Genomic DNA, 17,463 nt, shown 5'->3' with positions numbered 1-17,463 from the left:
CTCATTTCCATGAGGAGCTGTGGAATATCCACACAACTCTTCCTATTAAATCAGGTTTGGGATTGCTTTGCTTGTTTCCCAAGGGGACAGACTGAGCAGAGGCTGCTGCAGAACAGCAAACCCCCCCCTCTACCCCTAGCACAAGCACAGGGGCTGCTCCAACCCAGTGATTCCAGAGATTTCCTCTGCCATGGATACAGAGTGCACAGCATCAGGGGGAAAGGCTATTTATACAAGATAATCAATCCATTGCAGTAGGTATCAGCTAAATCCCTCTCAAGGGGAAACGGATGGAGCCCTAGTGAGGAGTTCTCTTTTACTTGCTGGCAGAAGCTGTCTGCATGCCCAAAGGAAAAACCAGATGTAAAGCACTATTGAAAGCAGCTCCAAACAATACAAGAGCTGCCCTGAAGTTATCCCTATTCCCCTTTTGTTATCCTCATGGTTTTGCCAAGTTAAAGCCACACAGGCAGTTACATGAAGGCAGGCGCTCAGCATCACTCCGTGCTGGATAAAACAAGGATCAACCCCTAGATGCTTATTTTAGCCATGCTATTAAATGGTTCTCACTTCTTTGCAGGGAATCAGTGCTTTCTTTGACAGCGAGATCCCCCTGTATCCAGCTTTGATGCTCAAATGCTGCAAGACAAGAGTAATTTACTTTTGATAGGTGGGAAGAGGTTATTGCTGAGGCATCACCCTGAGGCTCCAGCTTCCCTACACCTCTCTTGCTTGGGGCTGTTCCAGCAGTGATGCAGTGGTACAGATGGGAGAGCAATAGCTGCCAAAAGATGAACACCACTTTATTGCTTGTAATAATAAACATACTATTTCATTGGTTTCTTTCCCCATCCTAAAGTCCCAATTGAGAGAACCACGTCACATTAGCAGCTATCTTCCTGCCCACATACAGGTTAAATGAGCCCTTCTAAAGGGATAAGTATAGATCCTGTTAAATTACTGTGGAGGTGTGCCTTGGAGGTTTCAGCTAAGCCAGCAAACCATGAAGTGCCACGAATAGCAGTGCCCCTGCAATGAGGCCCCAGGGCACAGGGCAGTTTAGTGAGAGTCCAGATTTATTGATCTACCCACTGGAACTTGGCGCTGGATCATTTAATGACAGGTTTTGCATTGCCATAAGAATTACAGAAACTTCTATTAAACAAAAGAGAACTATCAGTAGTTTCAGTTTTTAAAAGCCTCCTTGTTCTGCTACCAAAGGATGCTTGAGGATGGATCCCTGGCAGTGTTCAAGGCTAGGTTGGATGGAGCCTTGGGTGACATGGTCTAGTGTGAGGTACCCCTGCTTATGGCAGGGGGTTTGGAAATGGATGACCTTAAGGTCCTATCCAACCCAAACCATTCTATGATTCAATGGATCTTGCACCCAGATAAGGTATTTCTACTGGAGCTGTTTTCCTGTGTTAAATAAGCTTTAAGACTAGAACTGACACTGTTAAAGTGAGGGCCTGACTCTTCAGATGAAGGATGCTTAAGGCTCAAGGCCAGGTTGGACAGAGCCTTGGGCAACCTGGTCTAGTGCGAGGCATGCCTGCCCATGGCACTAGATGATCTTAAGGACCTTTCCAACCCAAACTATTCACTGATTTAAAACAGCCTCTCCTTTTCTTCCCCCTGCTCCAGCTTGAAAGCTGTCCTGATGGGAAAGCCTCAGGACAACACCGTGGACCTGTCGGGCATCCCACTGAGCCTGAAGGACCTGGACCGCGTCACGTCCTACCTGCAGCACAGCTCAGAGCACATTGACACGGTGGAGCTGTGCTTCACAGAGCTGACGGATGAAATGCTGCTGCAGCTCCTGCCCACCCTCTGCATCCTGCCCCACCTCACCACCCTCTCCCTCAACGGCAACCGGCTCACCAAAGCCATCCTAAGGGACCTCACCGAAGCCCTCAAGGACCCCAAGAAGTTCCCCAGCATCACCTGGATCGACCTGGGTAACAACGTGGACATCTTCTCCTTGCCTCAACCCTTCTTGGTCAGCCTCAAGAGACGGTGCCCCAAGCAAGGGAACTTACCAACCATCCTGGAGTTTGGAGAGGGGCAGGTAAGCGATTTGGAGAGCCAGGATGGTCTGGCTGACAGTCAGGAGGACCTGCGAGCTGGACCAGGCAAGACTGACACCATAGGCTTGCAGCAGACAGACAGAACAGTCGAGGTTGGGATGCTCCCCACCTCGGAGCAAGGTGCTGCTACCCCACAGACATGATGTCTGGCTCTATCGGGTGGGCACATTGAGCAAGGATGGCTCACAACTGAGACCTGGGTGATGGAGGTTGATCCATACAGCTTTGGGAGTCCAGATTGCTGCCTTCCTCCTGTTCCATGTGTGTCAACTTGTTTTTCCTGTCAAAGAACACCTAAAGGTGATCATGTTGAATACTTGTGTTTTATGGAAGCTGGCCAGGTATCATTAAACACGAGGGATGGGATGTGCTTTTTAACCTCTCAAAAACGCATCTCCAAGGTGGTGGAAGGTGAGGCTCTTAGAAGAAATAGAGGGGAAGAAGTACCCAGCCTTAGCAGAGAAGGACCCCCTTTCCCTAGCACTGGGTCTAACCATGTGTGGGTCTCTCCCATGTATGATGGGCAGACAGCAGTCACCCAAAGAGGTGAGAGAAACCTTAAATCCTTTCCAATCCTGACTTCAGGAATGGCTGAGGAATAGTGTTATCTGCTGAGATACAAGTCTGACCACACACTATCTGGGGGTGTTTGTCTTAAGATTGTGAGCCAGCCCCATAGGAAAAGCTTTGCTTTCCTAGTGTGGAGCTAAACCCCATCCCACAGTGTGCCTGGACCCCACTCACCCCCCAGCCTTACCTAGAGCAGGCTGGCACTTGGGCCTGCCCAGTAGCAACTCCAGAGCTTTTAATGTGGTACCTGGAGCAATGCTGGGAGTATCTGATCCGTTCTGGGGAGGGATCTGCAGGATCTGGAGCCAAGGCTCAGCTCAGGTCCATTCCTGCCATAAAGAGAACACAATACTGGTTTATAACAGGAAAACAGTGCTGGGTTCATCCCTGTGCCACTGCCAGGTCACTCAGCTGTGCCCTCTGCCCACAGGACCAGAAGTGCTTTGTTTCTAGAACACAGTTTGGGGATTTTTCCCCCAAAAGACTTGGTTTTGGTGGGATTTTAGATGAAAATGGCTCAGCCCAGAGGAGCAGCAGCCCTGGAATGGGCGCTTTGGCTTTTGAACCAGAATTCCATCTGATCCCAAACCTGGGGGAGGGCAGAAAAGGGTCAAAACCGTCCACTCCCAGATGTGACTCCATTGCCTAACAGGGAGCCCCTTTCTACCTGTTCAAAGCCCTGCTTTACCCCTGTTTCCCTGGCTCGCAGCAGTGACTCTGGCTTTGCTTTCTCTGGGTGCAGACATGGACTTTTGGCCATCTCCTTGGCTCTGTTCATCCAACATCCCTGCACCAGGAAGCTGTTTCCACACTGTCAGTGGTTGTAGGTATCTTAGAAGAGACTCTGCTACTCGTTTTAATACACTTGGCACCATTCAGTATCATTTGCATGTATCCAAGCCTTTTTCCTTCTTTTTTAATGCTAACTCATCCCAACAGGCATGAGAAGAACTCCGCAGTGAATAAACTGTTCTGTTTGAATAAAGGAGATATCCATCACCTAAATAAAGGACAATGTTTAATAAAGACCCAGCATTGAGCTGTCTGTACAGGGTGAATTCCCAGCTGCCAACCTAGAGCATCCCAGTTATGACCAGAGGATAAAGCAGGTGCTAAGTGATGCAGGGCTGGTTCTTCAGAAGGGTCTCTGTAGGTGGCTGGAGAAATCAATAGCCCAGTTTATGGGCTGGATCCTGCATGGGGGGAGCACAAGGTGGACACTGAAGCATCATTAAAGCAGCAGTTACATGTTCAGTGGCACCAGTGTGCAAAACTGATGTGGGAGGAAGGAATACTGGGAATAGCAGATTGCTCCACACGGCGTTTGCGCTCAGTGCACTGAAGGAAATGCAAGCAAGGGCTCTATATATGATCCTTGGTCCAGTACCCAAACTGTGGTAGGGGACAGGACATGGAGCAGGTTTGTCCTGACTCACAGGAGACCCCTCCTGCAGCACCTAGGGACTATGTTCACCTTTAATACAACTTTAGTAAGGTATAAATACCTTTATATATATATATATACATATATATATATATATATATACACATATGTATATAAAGAATATAAAATTATAGTCAAAATATAATAAATATAAATAAATATAATAACATATAGTAAAAATATAATAAAAAGAATAAAAATCTATTTTATAAAGTATATTTTATATACAAAGTATATAAAGTGTATTTTCACTTTTAGTAAGGTATAAATACCTATATATATTTATAAAATATAAGAATATAGTAAACATATAATAAATATAAATAAATATAATAAATAATAAAATATAGTAAAATAAATAATAAAAAATAGTAAAAATAAAAAAGAATTAAAATCTATTTTATAAAATATATTTTATATATAAACTGTATTTTTACCTTTAGTAAGGTATAAATACCTTTATATATATATATAAAAATATATGTATTTTTTTAAGATAAGAATATAAAAATATAGTAAAAATATAAACATAAATAAATAATAAAATATAGTAAAAATATAATAAAAAGAATAAAAATCTATTTTATAAAGTATATTTTAAAGTATACATACATAAAAATACACTTTATATATTACTTACACATACCAGGGGATACAGACGAAGCAAGACGTGGTACACCAGGTTGCCCAGGTCTCAGCTGCATCCTTAACCTTATCAGCCCATCCTTGAGGGATATTTGTGCTTCTCTCTGTCCCCAGGATCACACATGGGGGTCTCCTCTCCTGGGACAGGCTGTGGGATGGAGCCTATAGAAGGTGTTTTGCTCCTATGGGAAGGCTGACAGGCAGTGAGACACAGGCAGCAGATCCACCATTACTTCTCCATCCACCACATGCACACATGTGGCCCTGCTGCACCAGCAGCACATCCCTCATGGGATGCTGTTAACTCAACCTGCGGGGGGTTCATCCAGAACAAGATTTCTCCTTGCAAAAAGGAAACTTCATTAATTTATCCTCAACCCCTCCTCGTGCACAGCTCAGTTCCCTCTGTTCAAACCACAAACCCCTTGCTGCACGCTCTATGTTTTCAGCTATGTATTTGCACAGGAAGCAGCCTCCTTGGGCCTCAGCATCATCTGGACCCTTGGTTTGACCATGCAAAGCCATAAACCAGAGGCTCCTTCCCTTTAGAGCACTGCATCATTTACTGATGCCCTGCATGCTCAGCTGCCTCACTGACACAAACCACCCAGGAGGCAGCTCCTGCTCTGCTCTAGCTGCGAAGAACATCAATCAGGAGACACTTTGCACTTACCAAGTTCTTTCTATAAGGGGCTGCCAAAAAGCCAACCAAAAGCTCCACTTTTGGCTGCAGAGGGCTTAATGCAAGGCTCCATCCCCAGTGCTGCTGCTGTGGGATGCTGTGATTGCATCCCTCACCCAAAGGATGAGCCTAGGGAAGGTCCCCACCTTCCTCTTTGCACCACTGGTACAGAGCTCTATGCCCAGCCAGGATTTAGCCCTTCTGGGAAAGGGAAATAACTAAAAAGGGTGCTTTTTATCACTATATTTGTGCATGTTGAAGCATTGCACCAAATTACTGACTTTCATAGGGAAAGAAAAAGCCAGCTCTAGTAGAGACAGTTACTGTGGGATAAAAACAGGAGGCTGGAGCTAATCAGTCTCTTCCTCACAGTGTGCATTGGGTCGATCAGGCATTTATTGCACTTCAGGATGATGGTGATCCTGTGGGCTCAGTAAAGAGAGGGGGTTTTTAAGCAAGCAGCATGAGATGCTTCCTTTCGCAGCTCATCAGCATCAAAACAAGCTTGGAGCTCACTCTATAATCAATGTTCCCTGTGCTGCTGCTCCTGGTCAGAGGCTTCTAAACAGCCCTAGGAGAAGTATTTGAGTACTGAAAAATCACTGCTGTTGGAATATTACAGTTACAGAGGTCATTTCTTGTCAAAGAGGGGAGGAAATGGCCACCATCAAGTTAAAATGGCCATAAAGCACCCAATGGGTTGGTTTGTTATCTGTACCAGCACCACACAGCTCTGCTTAAGCACTGAGAGGAACTGGTCTGGGGGAGAACATTTACACCTTCAGCAATGAAAATGCAATTGGAAATCATTGTGCACAGGTTCAAGATCCACACTGAGGGGATGCTGAATGGTAGGTGAGGAATGGGAGAGGCCTGACAGGGTGGATGAGCTGCAGAGGGCTCATTCCTGCTGGGTTAGCTCAGGTTTGCACAAGCCCTGTTTGGGTTTTGAAGGTGATTATTCATTTAAATGGGGCTTACATTCTTGGAAGGAGGTGGTGAGGGTCACCTCCAAGCATGGACTGCACTGGAAAGCAAGGAAGCCACAGAGAGCATTGCTGGGGCATCAGGAAGCTCAGGGATACACTGGCCAAAAGCACAGCTTGCTGTTTACCCATCCTTTGGAGAGGAGCAAAGACTACAAACACTTACCTCAACCTGTCCAAACCCTACCCAAACCCTACCCAACCCCTTACCCAAACCTGCCATAGAGAAAAGGCCAAAAAGTGACCAGGGACCCTTTGTGTCCTCAGAAACACAACTACACCCACGTTCCATTAACTGGGAGCGCATCACCAATAGCTGCCATTGCCAAGGAAACAGACTGACCTTATTAAGCAGTATTCATGTATTAACACTGATGAGAAAGGGAAAAAACAACCAACCTTGCCTCTCCAGTGCAGTGCTCCTGGGTAAGCAACAGATTTCATCTCTTCTTAATGGAAACAATGCAGTGATCCCACTCTGCCTTTGCTCCAGGGGCAGCTGGGGTTTTAGCTGCCTGGGGGCTGTGCTCCACCCCCAGATACACACAGCAAGAGATGCTCTTTCCAGCTCTGTGAAGCATCTTGAACGTTAAATCCTGCAGGACAAATGGGAAACCAGATCAGTCACTCATAGCCACCCGCCAGTGATGGGATGGTTGCTGCTTCATCGAGCCAGCCCCATCTTCACTAAGTGCTATCTAATGCTCAGCAGTTGTAAGCACAACGATCTAATGGCCCTGCAACGCAGAACCTGCTGGGCTCTGGGGATTCAGCCCTTCCTTTCCATGCCTTGGAGGAACAGAAGTCCTATAAGATGGAGTTAAAGCTCAGTGGGGATTGCTCTCCTCCCTCACAGCACCCCACAAGCAGTGATTGCACACAGGGCTTTGCAGCCACATGTAGCACATCATAACTGCTGTTTCTTATGCAAAGTTAGACAATAAGACATAAGGAATACAACAGGTTTGGGCCCTATGATATATTACATATATGGGAATTGAGGCATCAATCCCTGGCACATACAGCCCAGAGCATCCTTTGCTCTCACATTCACCTATTTTACTTACACCATCACCCCCTGGTCTTTATCCAGGAGTTCCTGTGTACTCCTATAGGTACCCAGGAGGGTCTCTGGCCTGGGAGCACAAACAGCTTTGCCTGCATTCACTGGGGTTTCCATGAGGCAGCCCCTTCTCTGCCTTAGCAAAACCCATCTTGGGTTCTATTTATTCCCATTCCCTGCTTCAGCTTTAAGGCAGAAACATCCATTTGCAGTCTGCAGCACGCAGAGGATTTCCCATGTGCTCCTCAGGGGCACACAGCACTGCAGGGGAGAACTGGAACAGTGATTAAACTGCAAGGGAGGGGTATGGGCTGGGGTGTTTTCTTCCTTCCATCTACAGTTTGCATCCTCTGGGTTGTAAAGAAGGAGGCTGGTGGGAAATAGCTGTTTGTGGGGAATGGGGGGAAACAATCACAGCTGCTGCAGAGGAAGGGGGGTTTCCATGTGAAAAGCGCGGGTTTCAGACAAGAAGCAGCAAAGCTGGTTGGGAACCGGGAGAGCAGGAGCTTGGCTGACTCCTGCTGTCACTGCAAGCAGGAATGGGAAGATGCAGAGCGTGGGGAGGGGGAACAGGGTTTCTACACTTGTCATAGGAGATGGGTAGTGAGCACCGTCCTGGCTGCAGATACAACCCAACCCGTAAAGGCTACACCACAGTCTCATCCCATTAGCCCAAACTTAGGAATTGCGGAGCTGCCATGTCCCTGAGCAGAGCCACCAACCCCACTATGTCCCAGGGTCCCTCCTTCCAAACCATGACCAGGCCACATACATCAGGCCTTTCCCACCTTAGACAGAACATCCAGGGAATGCTTTGGAAGGCTGGGAGCCAGCTCATAACAAAACCTCTATGCAGTCTGCTTACTGTGAGGAAAATCAGTTCTTGAGGGAGTGCTTCAGCTGCAGCTGGTTAAATAGAGAAGAAAGCAGCAGGAGCTCAGGAAGAGGTCTGCAGGATGCTGTGTTCCCAGGGACTCTGGAGGGTTTGCACTAAGGGATACGAGACTGGAGAACACAGAGATTGAGTTAAATCTCACCCCACAACACCTGGGATTAAAACTCATCCACATAAGAAGCCAGTAGCAGGTTAGGCTGAACCTTTCAGCTGCTCCCATGCTACCTGGAGCCTGGTATTTCCCCTCCCTTATAGAATAAGAAGTCCTGGGTAAGAGTATCTGTTGCATTATTCATCAGCAGCTCATGCTGGTGTGTTTAGTGCTGGCCCTGGAGATGGCAAATAACCTGTTGGAGCTCAGCTAATGGAGAAGACTTATCTACTGGCACCTGGAAAAGTAAGTGTTATGTCTCAAGGAATGCCTGTTTTACATACAGACCACTGAGCATCGTTAGAAACAGAGATGCTTTAGCTCTTGCTGATAAAGAGCTCTGAACCAACATGACATTGCAGTTCAGATGGGTGCAGGTCTTGGAATCATTATTCTTGGTGGGGTGACACTGAAACACTTCAGGAGCCAGGAAAAGTGCCAGATGCCAAGTACTGGGGAGGAACAGCCTCTTGTGAGCAGGGATGGATCAGACCACCTTCCCCTTGCAGCCCATCAGTCATCTCCCATGTTTCAGTGAGCAAATCCTGCACCCAAATGTGAAATCTCTCTTTTACTACAACCATTATTAATAATAATAATAATAACAATCTGATAGACCCTATCTGTTGATGCTTATGGCAATGCCACAGGTCTTGGCCAGGATGAGGGCTCTCTCACAGCAGATGCTGCACAGGCAGCACAGCATCATCTCACCACGCACTCAAAGCTAACAACCAGCAAAAGTGAGCCCCTCCAAGGGACTTCTATAAAAGAAGGTGTATTTGGAGACCAGTTTTCCTGATTGACACTGCCTTTGGAATCCCATTGCAGGTTCTGCTATGGAATCCCTGTGCCCTGCACTAGGAAGAGCATTGAGGGGCTGCCTGCAAGGCTCAGGGCTCCAGTACTAAGTTAGCAGAGGAGCCTTCAGAGGTCACAGCTAAATGGAGTGATTTCACTGACAGCCCCATTAACTGCCTGCCCAGCAGAGAGCTGCTGCAGGATGGACAAGCAGTTAACTTACAGCAGCTCTCTCCTAGGAAGCTCTATGACAGAGGAAGGAAGCAGCAATTGGCCAGGCAGCAGCGACTCCTGCTCCTCTGCTACCTGGGGAGATGGTCGAGCTCCTAACCAGCTTAGTAACCTCCTTTTCCAGGCACTGCAATAACCAAGGTTTCCAAACAACATCGTAAAAGAATGTCAAAGAAGAGCTGTACAACCAAAATCTGTGAGTTAGAGAGCTGAGTGCTTGCTAGGAATAAAATGGGGATGTTGGTTTGTTTCTAACAGCCATAATCAGTAAGGTGGTGGGGAATGGAAGTATTGCACCTGCTTTGCTTGTGCATCACCATGAACAAGTGCTAATGCAGGATTTGGCCACAAGGACAATCCACAAGAGCTTTGCTAACTGGAAAGGATGGAAGTGACTCCAGATCCCAAGCCGGCACTGCAGGACAGGCATTTAGGAATACAGTGCCAGCTTTTTCCATAAGCCCAAGGCTCAGCTACTCCTGATGGATGGGGAATTGGAGGCACTTTGTTTATAGCCCCTTCTGGCAGGTTTGGGCTTGCATTTTCTATCTTCTCTTCTATAACCATGCAGGGGAGACAGCTGCTTTTAACCTGGGCTTAGTTTATGGTTGCCCATGAAACAAGACCTGATCTAATAGAGCCAGAGAAGACACAACCTGTTCACCACCACCTCCAGTCATTCATGTAGATTTCTATGCTCATTCCCTGAGTTTCCTGCTTCCTCACTGATTCCATGGCCTCTGTGCCATCTCCCACTCTTTGCTAGTTTATTAATTCAACCCAAGGAGAAACTAAGCCTGCAGAGTCTATACAGCATCCTTCAAGAAGGGGTCCCATCTGGCAGGCTGGGCTGAGCAATCAGTTGCCTCTTGAGTAAGCCTATTGCATGCTGCATCTCTTAAGGAGTTGTTAGTGGAAACAGAAGCAGCTTTCGAGGTTTACAAAAGCAAAGGGGACAAAGATTGGTACAGAACTCACTGACAATGGGGCCCATGCATTTAGCACTGGTTTTACTGGGTTTCACTGGCTGTGAGGCTTCTCTCCTTCTGCTCTCCCCACAGCTTGCTGTGTTATCTGTCAGCTGTGTCCTTCCCTAAGGGAAACCAGAGCTCCCCTTGGTTTGTAGAAGCCTTTGCAGAGATGCTCAGTGAGGAGGGGCAGCTGAAGGCCTCCACCAGCACAAGCAACAGACACATTAAATGCAATGCAAAATCACAGCTACATGATTAGACCTCCACGCACCTCATTACAGACATAATGGATAAACAGCGAGCCAGGTATACATGGAAAACCACAAGATAAGGAAGGGACATTGGCTGTAACACATACAGACAATCCTGCATCATTACAGGAATGAACCTCTCTTTTCCTCTTTGGCCTCTTGTCTTGCCATTACTTCCTGGTAAGCTCTGCAATTCCAGCTGGTCTTATATAGATGAAATATAAGGCAGTATAAAAGCAACCTCTGAGCATCATGGACATCTCACTTTGATACATGATTCCTGCTGAATCCCACACAGAAATGCGGGCAGAGGTGGACAGATTATCAAACACACAAAGCAAAAGGCTTCAGACTGTGCCTTTACCCATCACTTCCCCACAGAACTTCACCATTCCATGTTTGCTCTATTTCAGCTCCTTTGCTGCTTGTTAAACGCTGAATTTCAAGGCTAAGCACTTTTCCAACCACTCTGGGGGAAGCTGCTCCTTCTTGCAGGCTCAGAGCTCCCCTCCACCACGTGCACTGGGAACAGCACAGCGCTGCAGGCTAAGATGCAAAGTTCAGCCTCTCCTTGTGCCCTCCCTTTGCCATGAAAAGCTGCCAACTGTGTTCAAGTTCATTGCAAGTGATGGAAAAAGACAAACAGGCAAATTGTAAGGGGAAGATCCATCAGAAGAACAAAGCATTTACTCCTCCTTTCCAAGCGGAGAAGGAGAGAGGCTTCGCAAGAGTGCTCAAAGCCAACCAGGGATCCACATTTTCCCAACAGCTGGCAAAAGTTGCTGTAAAAATCACTCCATTGTTCAGCCAGGATAAAAGGCCAATAAACCAAAGCAGCAGAACAGCCTAATGCATTGCAACAGTCAGGAGACACAAGCTGGCTTTCACTAAAGCTCTCTTTCGAGCACAGGTCCAAACCTCGCCTCACATCAGGGCTAAGTCAGGTAAAGCCATTTGGTGGCACAGAAAGACATCTGCAATGCAGGAAATGAACCAAATCCTCAGTGTTGCTGGGGGAAAAGCTGGCATACAACTCAGAGGTAAAGTCAGTCTTCTGCATGTGTCTCACTGCTGGGACTGCTCTCATTCTAGCTCATTAACCAGAGTGGGTATCGCTTCTTTAAGCAACAGGACTATTAGGAAGCAGTGGAAGGCAAGAGCTATATTCCCCACACTGCACACCACACAATGGCACTGCAGCTCTAATCTAGGAAGTGCTGTCCCATTTTAGCTGCTCAGGTTTTCACATCAGCAAAACAATCCCTCTGATGGGCAGAGTCTGCTCCAATCCACCAAGAGAGCCTCATATTAGTTAGTCCCACACTAATTCATGGCTGCAGGCATTAAACCATCCTCCTCTGAGAACTGCCAAGCAAGAGTCAAGCAATTGGTAATACCTGACAGGAATGAAGCAACACCATATGCTCACAACAAAGCATCACCTCTGCTGCACGGCTCTTACATGGTCAAGTTTCTAAAGGTCTTTAATCACTGTGCTCCTCCCAATCATCCATTTCTTTCCTCTGTCCCTCCTTGCCCACCCAAACTCCTTCAAAGTAACAGACACCAACAGCTCCCTCTTGCAACCCCTCCGTGCACAAACAACAGCATTTTCCCATGACCAGCAATTATTTCCATCCCCTCTTTAATTCCTAGGAAACCCTGAAAAGTGGGATCAGGATTTCTCCAGGAAATCAGACACTTTCTTACCTGCTTTCATTTTCTCTTGTAATGGATGCAGGTGCCACCTCTCTCCTCCTCCTGCAGCCATGTCCTTCTGCCTTCAAGTCTACCTCTTCAAAGGCTCCTTGCTCAACCATCCATCAGAAATGCAGCCCTTCCTCCTTCTACTTCCAAGCCCACCCAGCACTGCCCAGGAGGTTGCTGTTCCTTCCCTGGAGCACAATAATTCAGTATTACTTTAATAAAGTATTGGATTTTGCTCAGGGAAGAAAGGAAGAGAAAGAAAACCCAAACCCCTCCCCCTATGCATGAGCACTAAATGGGAGGTGAGCGTTAGAAACGAAATGGAGATAAACAGCCTCACCTGTGGCCCCCAACAAGCACCAGATGTTCAATCAATGACTCAGCCAATGGCATTAATCAAGCTCTGCTGTTGTTCAGCCCAGGTTGGGCCACCCCTTCTTGCAAGGACCTGCAGGCCTTGGTTTCCACAGGTGACCCCATTATCAGGGGCTGGGGGAATGGCAGGTGCCATTCCAATCCCTCTGAGTAAGAGCTGTGAAGGTGAGAAGTGTCTGACAGTTCAAATCCGCTTTCATAGTCACAGCTCTGCACAAATATCCCCTCTGACCAGGCCAGAATTTCACTCCTGCAGCAGTTGGGCTCCTGAATGTGCTTCTCCAGAGGATCTAAGGGGGAAGAAGCGTCCCCAGAGCATAACTTCACTGCCACCTTCCACTTTCCTTTTACCCCTTTCCCCAGTCTCCAGTTTCCTCCATGTAGTTCACACATCCTTTTGCAGCAACCCATCTGCAAACCCACTGCCTGCTGCTCCCTTGGACTTAGGGGTTCTGGAGCAGAGCTGCCTTTTCCACCTCCCTCTGTAGCAGAAACTCTTTCCATAGACACAAGCTAATGAGTGGTCACTAAATCACTGAGAAACTGATGCCCAAAACCTTCACCGGCAGCCATCAGACCAGAGCTGTGCCTCCATCCATTTAACCAGCCCCAGGTGTCATTGCTGTTACCTCGGTCCTGCTCTTCTCCACTCTGAAACCCTTCTTCTTCCTCCTCTTTAGCCTGTGAGCTGCTGATACGCTGCCAAGGGGCACAGCATTGCTGCCATCTCCAAAGACCAGCTTGAAGCTTTAAAGCAGGAGCTTTTCCTTGACGTGGTCTCCTGGTTTGGACTACCAAACAGCCTGCTGCTGACACAAGAGCTTTATATTGCCCCTATAGAGCATCTTCCTCCCCCAGTGCAGAAGCAGACAGGCTGGTTGAGAGATGGCTGGATACAGACATGATCACATTGAAAGCGCACATACCTTGGTGCAGCATCCTCCCCTTACCTTCAGAAATCACTGCATTTCAAAGCTCCCAGCTCACCCCTTGCCTTGACACAATTCTCATCATCTTCACAGCAGGTACCTTCTGTATTCACACCCCCAGGAGCACTTGGCATGAAGACTTTATTATTTACTGCTATGGTTGAAGGTAATAAACACCAGATTGGACCCAGGTCAGTAAAAATGCTTCATCCAACTGACCAAATGGGGCTTCCCTTTTCTCACAACCCCTAGCAAGGCTCTCATCTTCAGCTTCTTCACCTGTAATGAGGAGGTAAAACTGCTTCATGGGAATGGGGGCAGGTCAGTTCAAAGTTATGTGATGGAAGCACAAGAGATGTAAAGCACTACATAACGCCTTTCATCTCCTGCTGTTGTGGGCCACATTATATTGCTGTGCATATTCATAGATCACCAATACACCAATATTGCCTTTGCTGTCAGATAAGAGCCAAATACCACTCAAATCTTGACCCAGGTATTTAATAAAGCTTAAACTGTTCAGGACTATTTATTATATGGGTGATAAGCTTAGACTTAGCTAGGAAGCTACCTCTGAATGTGCTATCAAACCTCAGCCTATTCCACAGTTATAACTTCAGTGATAGCTGCACTGAATACAAACCCATAGGCAATGCAAACGAATCAAGTGCAGCCAGCATGTGTACAGAATACAAGAGAAATGAAGAAAACCAAACCTGGAGAATCCTCCTAAAGGATAAGGAAAAAGCACAAACAAGAACCTCATTCAGAAGACTACAAAAGAAATTAAAAGCATTAAAAAACCCAAGGGCAGCCCACCAGAAAGCCATAAGCAGCTTTAGAAGTATGGATGACTTCAGTGTTTAGAGAGCTCATGGTACAGCTGTGCTATACAGTTATTTTACCCCAACCCATTACAACTGAAAACGCTGTTACAAAGAACATCCAAGTATTGACTTGCAGACATCAACAGGAGTCCAACACCCAAAAACCAGCACGTACAGGAAGGGTCTGAAGTCTTGGAGCTGAAACTCTGAATGTTCCAATGTGATTCAAGCAGCAGGATTCCAAAACCCAGCCTAGAAACGATCCTCTCATGTGTGTTCTGCTCAGGGTTTACAGCTCTACGCACAGGTACTGGGCTGGGAGGTGTCCATTGACTTCAATTGACCTGATGCTCAACACACACACCAAGGAGCCACAGTAGGGCTTTACCACACAGCTGGGCTGGAGTCCCTCCAGTCACTGCATTGGAGTGAAAAGCAGATAATCCTTCATGTAGTTATTTTTACTAAAGAAACCTGAATTTTAACTCTTTTGTCTTCTAATTCTACAGTTTATTCACACACACTTGTGTCACTGATGACTGCTTACACCAAAACCACTTTGGGGCTGGGACTGCTTGCATAGCATCAACGAAAACAGAGGTTCAGCCTTTGCTGGTGCAGCACTAAGGACCATTATTAACAGCCAGATGAAGAGGGATGTTTTCACTGTGCAAGGGATGCTCTGCACGTTAAAGTTGCAATCCTATTAGACAACCAGGAAGGAGCCAGCAGTAAAACTGTGTATCCCCAAACAAGATTCTTCCAAGGCTGCCAAATCTTTCTCTACAATAAACATGAATTTGATCACTGCACCATCTTGTGGGCTCCAGCTTCAGGAGGTAACGCAGGGCAAACGTTATTCTCTCCCTTCCTGAATGAAGAGGACAGGAGCACAAGATGCTTTTTGTTCTTTAGTTCTGTCCCCTCTTCATGCTCTACATCAAGTTCCACCCATTTTAATCTTACAGTTTGAAGTATTGGGAGCAATTGGTAACATTTGCCCAAAACTTGATTTTAAGCATCAAATTGAGACACTAAATTACACAAACTGACAAAATAAGGTGCATGTTTGTCATCCTACCAGACCACTAGATGTGTCAGCCTTGTTCTTCATAGGAATACATGAGATGTGACAAAGTTTTGGCAGCACAAGGTCCATCAGAAGCTATGAACAGCACTGAGCCTGCATGAGAAAGGTCAAACACCCTCCAGCTGTTTTGAGCCTCCCCTCCTTGCTCTGAGTTGCCTGTAGCATCTGAGATTACAACAGACAAAGCATCTGCTAATGTGGCAGTTGGAAGAAAACAAACCCATCAATTTTCCTGGCACAAAACTAATATCTCAGTTGTTCCTTGCTAGAGAACAGCAACTCCTCTGATGGTGCTTTGCTTCTCTTTCACCAATTTAAATAAGGGAGAGCAGAGGTGAAAAACTAACTGCTTTTCCATCTGCCTTCAGGAGAAAAGGAGTGAAGCTTCCAAATTTAGGGCCTGTTTTGTGCTGAAAAGGTAAAATACACACTGTACCCCTTCCTCCCTCCCTTCTCATTATGTGGCTACAGCCAGCTACAACTGATGGAGCTGAAACAGCAGCTACCAAGCCAAGAAAGAACATCTTTAGATTTTAGCTAATAGCTGGGATATATTAATTATAGTAATTTATGGGTTTGCATGAGTGATTTCAATGCTGATGGAGATCTGATTGCTTTATACTAATCAAGAAATAATTATGATAACCAGCACTTATAGGAAATGTGGAGCTTGTGATCTCCAAAAAGGAAGCCAAACACTGGCAAGGCATCCTCTACACCAGCTCATAGAGAAGGGAAGATGCAAATAGCAAGGCTACCACAGGGAGCAGCTACTCTCCATCAGGTCAGCAGTCAAAGCACGTATTCTACAGCTAACACGTAATCACTGTGTTTTCTCTCACAAATGAATTACTACATGACGTTGTCATCCCTCTCCTTGCTAAGAGCTGGCACTCAGCCACACAGAGCTTCACTGGGTTTTCTTTCTGCTTTAATCCTCTCATCTATTTCAGATCTATCCATGGTTGTTGGCTGCTGTCGAGTGCCAGGGCCTCCTGCCAACTGTTCTCTTAAACCTTTAGAAAAGCCAAAACAATTGTATTTTTAAATCAGGATCTTTTTATTCCTGTTGCTTATTCCCCAACACTGTGAAGTTGATGTGCTCCAAATGTAATCAAAATAGAATGACTCAATTTCTCCTCCCCCCAAGCACTGTGAGATGAATACTGAGATTATCTCAGCTCCCCTGAAAGATCACAGTAATATGGTTAGGCCTGCGATTTTGTTCCATATTCCAATAGGAATAACACTTTTCCATTCATTCCTTTTAAAACCCCAGCCTGTTAGAGGATCCCTGCTGAGGAACTTTGGTTTTGATGAGCACAATAAACAAGTAATACTAAAATGAAACTCATGAATAGTTAACTATAATACATAGCAAGTTGTAACTTCAGTAACACTAGATAAACATTTTCCTCTTCACAGTATTCCCAGATCAATTCTCCATTTTAATAGTTCTGATACATACTAGAAAGAACCAAACAATTAGAAAACCAAGTTGCAGCAAACCCATCTTGAGCAAATTAAAGTCACATAAGAATTTGTTGAGTTGTTGCTGTTTACTAAGGGCATTTTGCTCTGAAACCATTTTCAGTTCTCATGTGTATTACACCATCTAAGAAAGATCTTCTGTTGACATATTCTAATACACGAGCTCTTAAAATCAGGCAAAGAAAAAGTTCTCTTTAAATGCTGGGAACAGAACGTAATTCTACTTTAAAATGTTAATTAAGAGGAACATCAGGGTAACCTGTTCTT

At 46.1% G+C, this 17,463-nt stretch overlaps 1 protein-coding gene across 2 annotated transcripts in view; it reads left to right on the top strand.

The window, feature by feature from the left end:
- The window catches only part of LRRC75A (leucine rich repeat containing 75A), a 61,380-nt gene extending 57,709 nt beyond the window's left edge, over positions 1-3,671 (top strand). The window contains exons 4-5 of one of the 2 annotated variants that reach the window (XR_004081279.2): positions 1,645-2,428; positions 2,489-3,671. Coding sequence is in view for 1 of the 2 variants with exons in the window: in XM_005154462.3 (XP_005154519.2) it covers positions 1,645-2,230 (586 nt within the window). In the remaining variant the exon portion in view is untranslated. Of the gene's footprint in view, positions 1-1,644 lie in introns of both variants that reach the window. The other variant, XM_005154462.3, reaches the window with a different exon arrangement.
- The last annotated feature ends 13,792 nt before the right edge of the window (positions 3,672-17,463 follow it).

This window comes from Melopsittacus undulatus, chromosome 13, assembly GCF_012275295.1.
Source record: "Melopsittacus undulatus isolate bMelUnd1 chromosome 13, bMelUnd1.mat.Z, whole genome shotgun sequence".
In the NCBI taxonomy this organism is placed as follows: Eukaryota; Metazoa; Chordata; class Aves; order Psittaciformes; family Psittaculidae; genus Melopsittacus; species Melopsittacus undulatus.
This window is presented reverse-complemented; position numbering and strand designations above follow the sequence as displayed.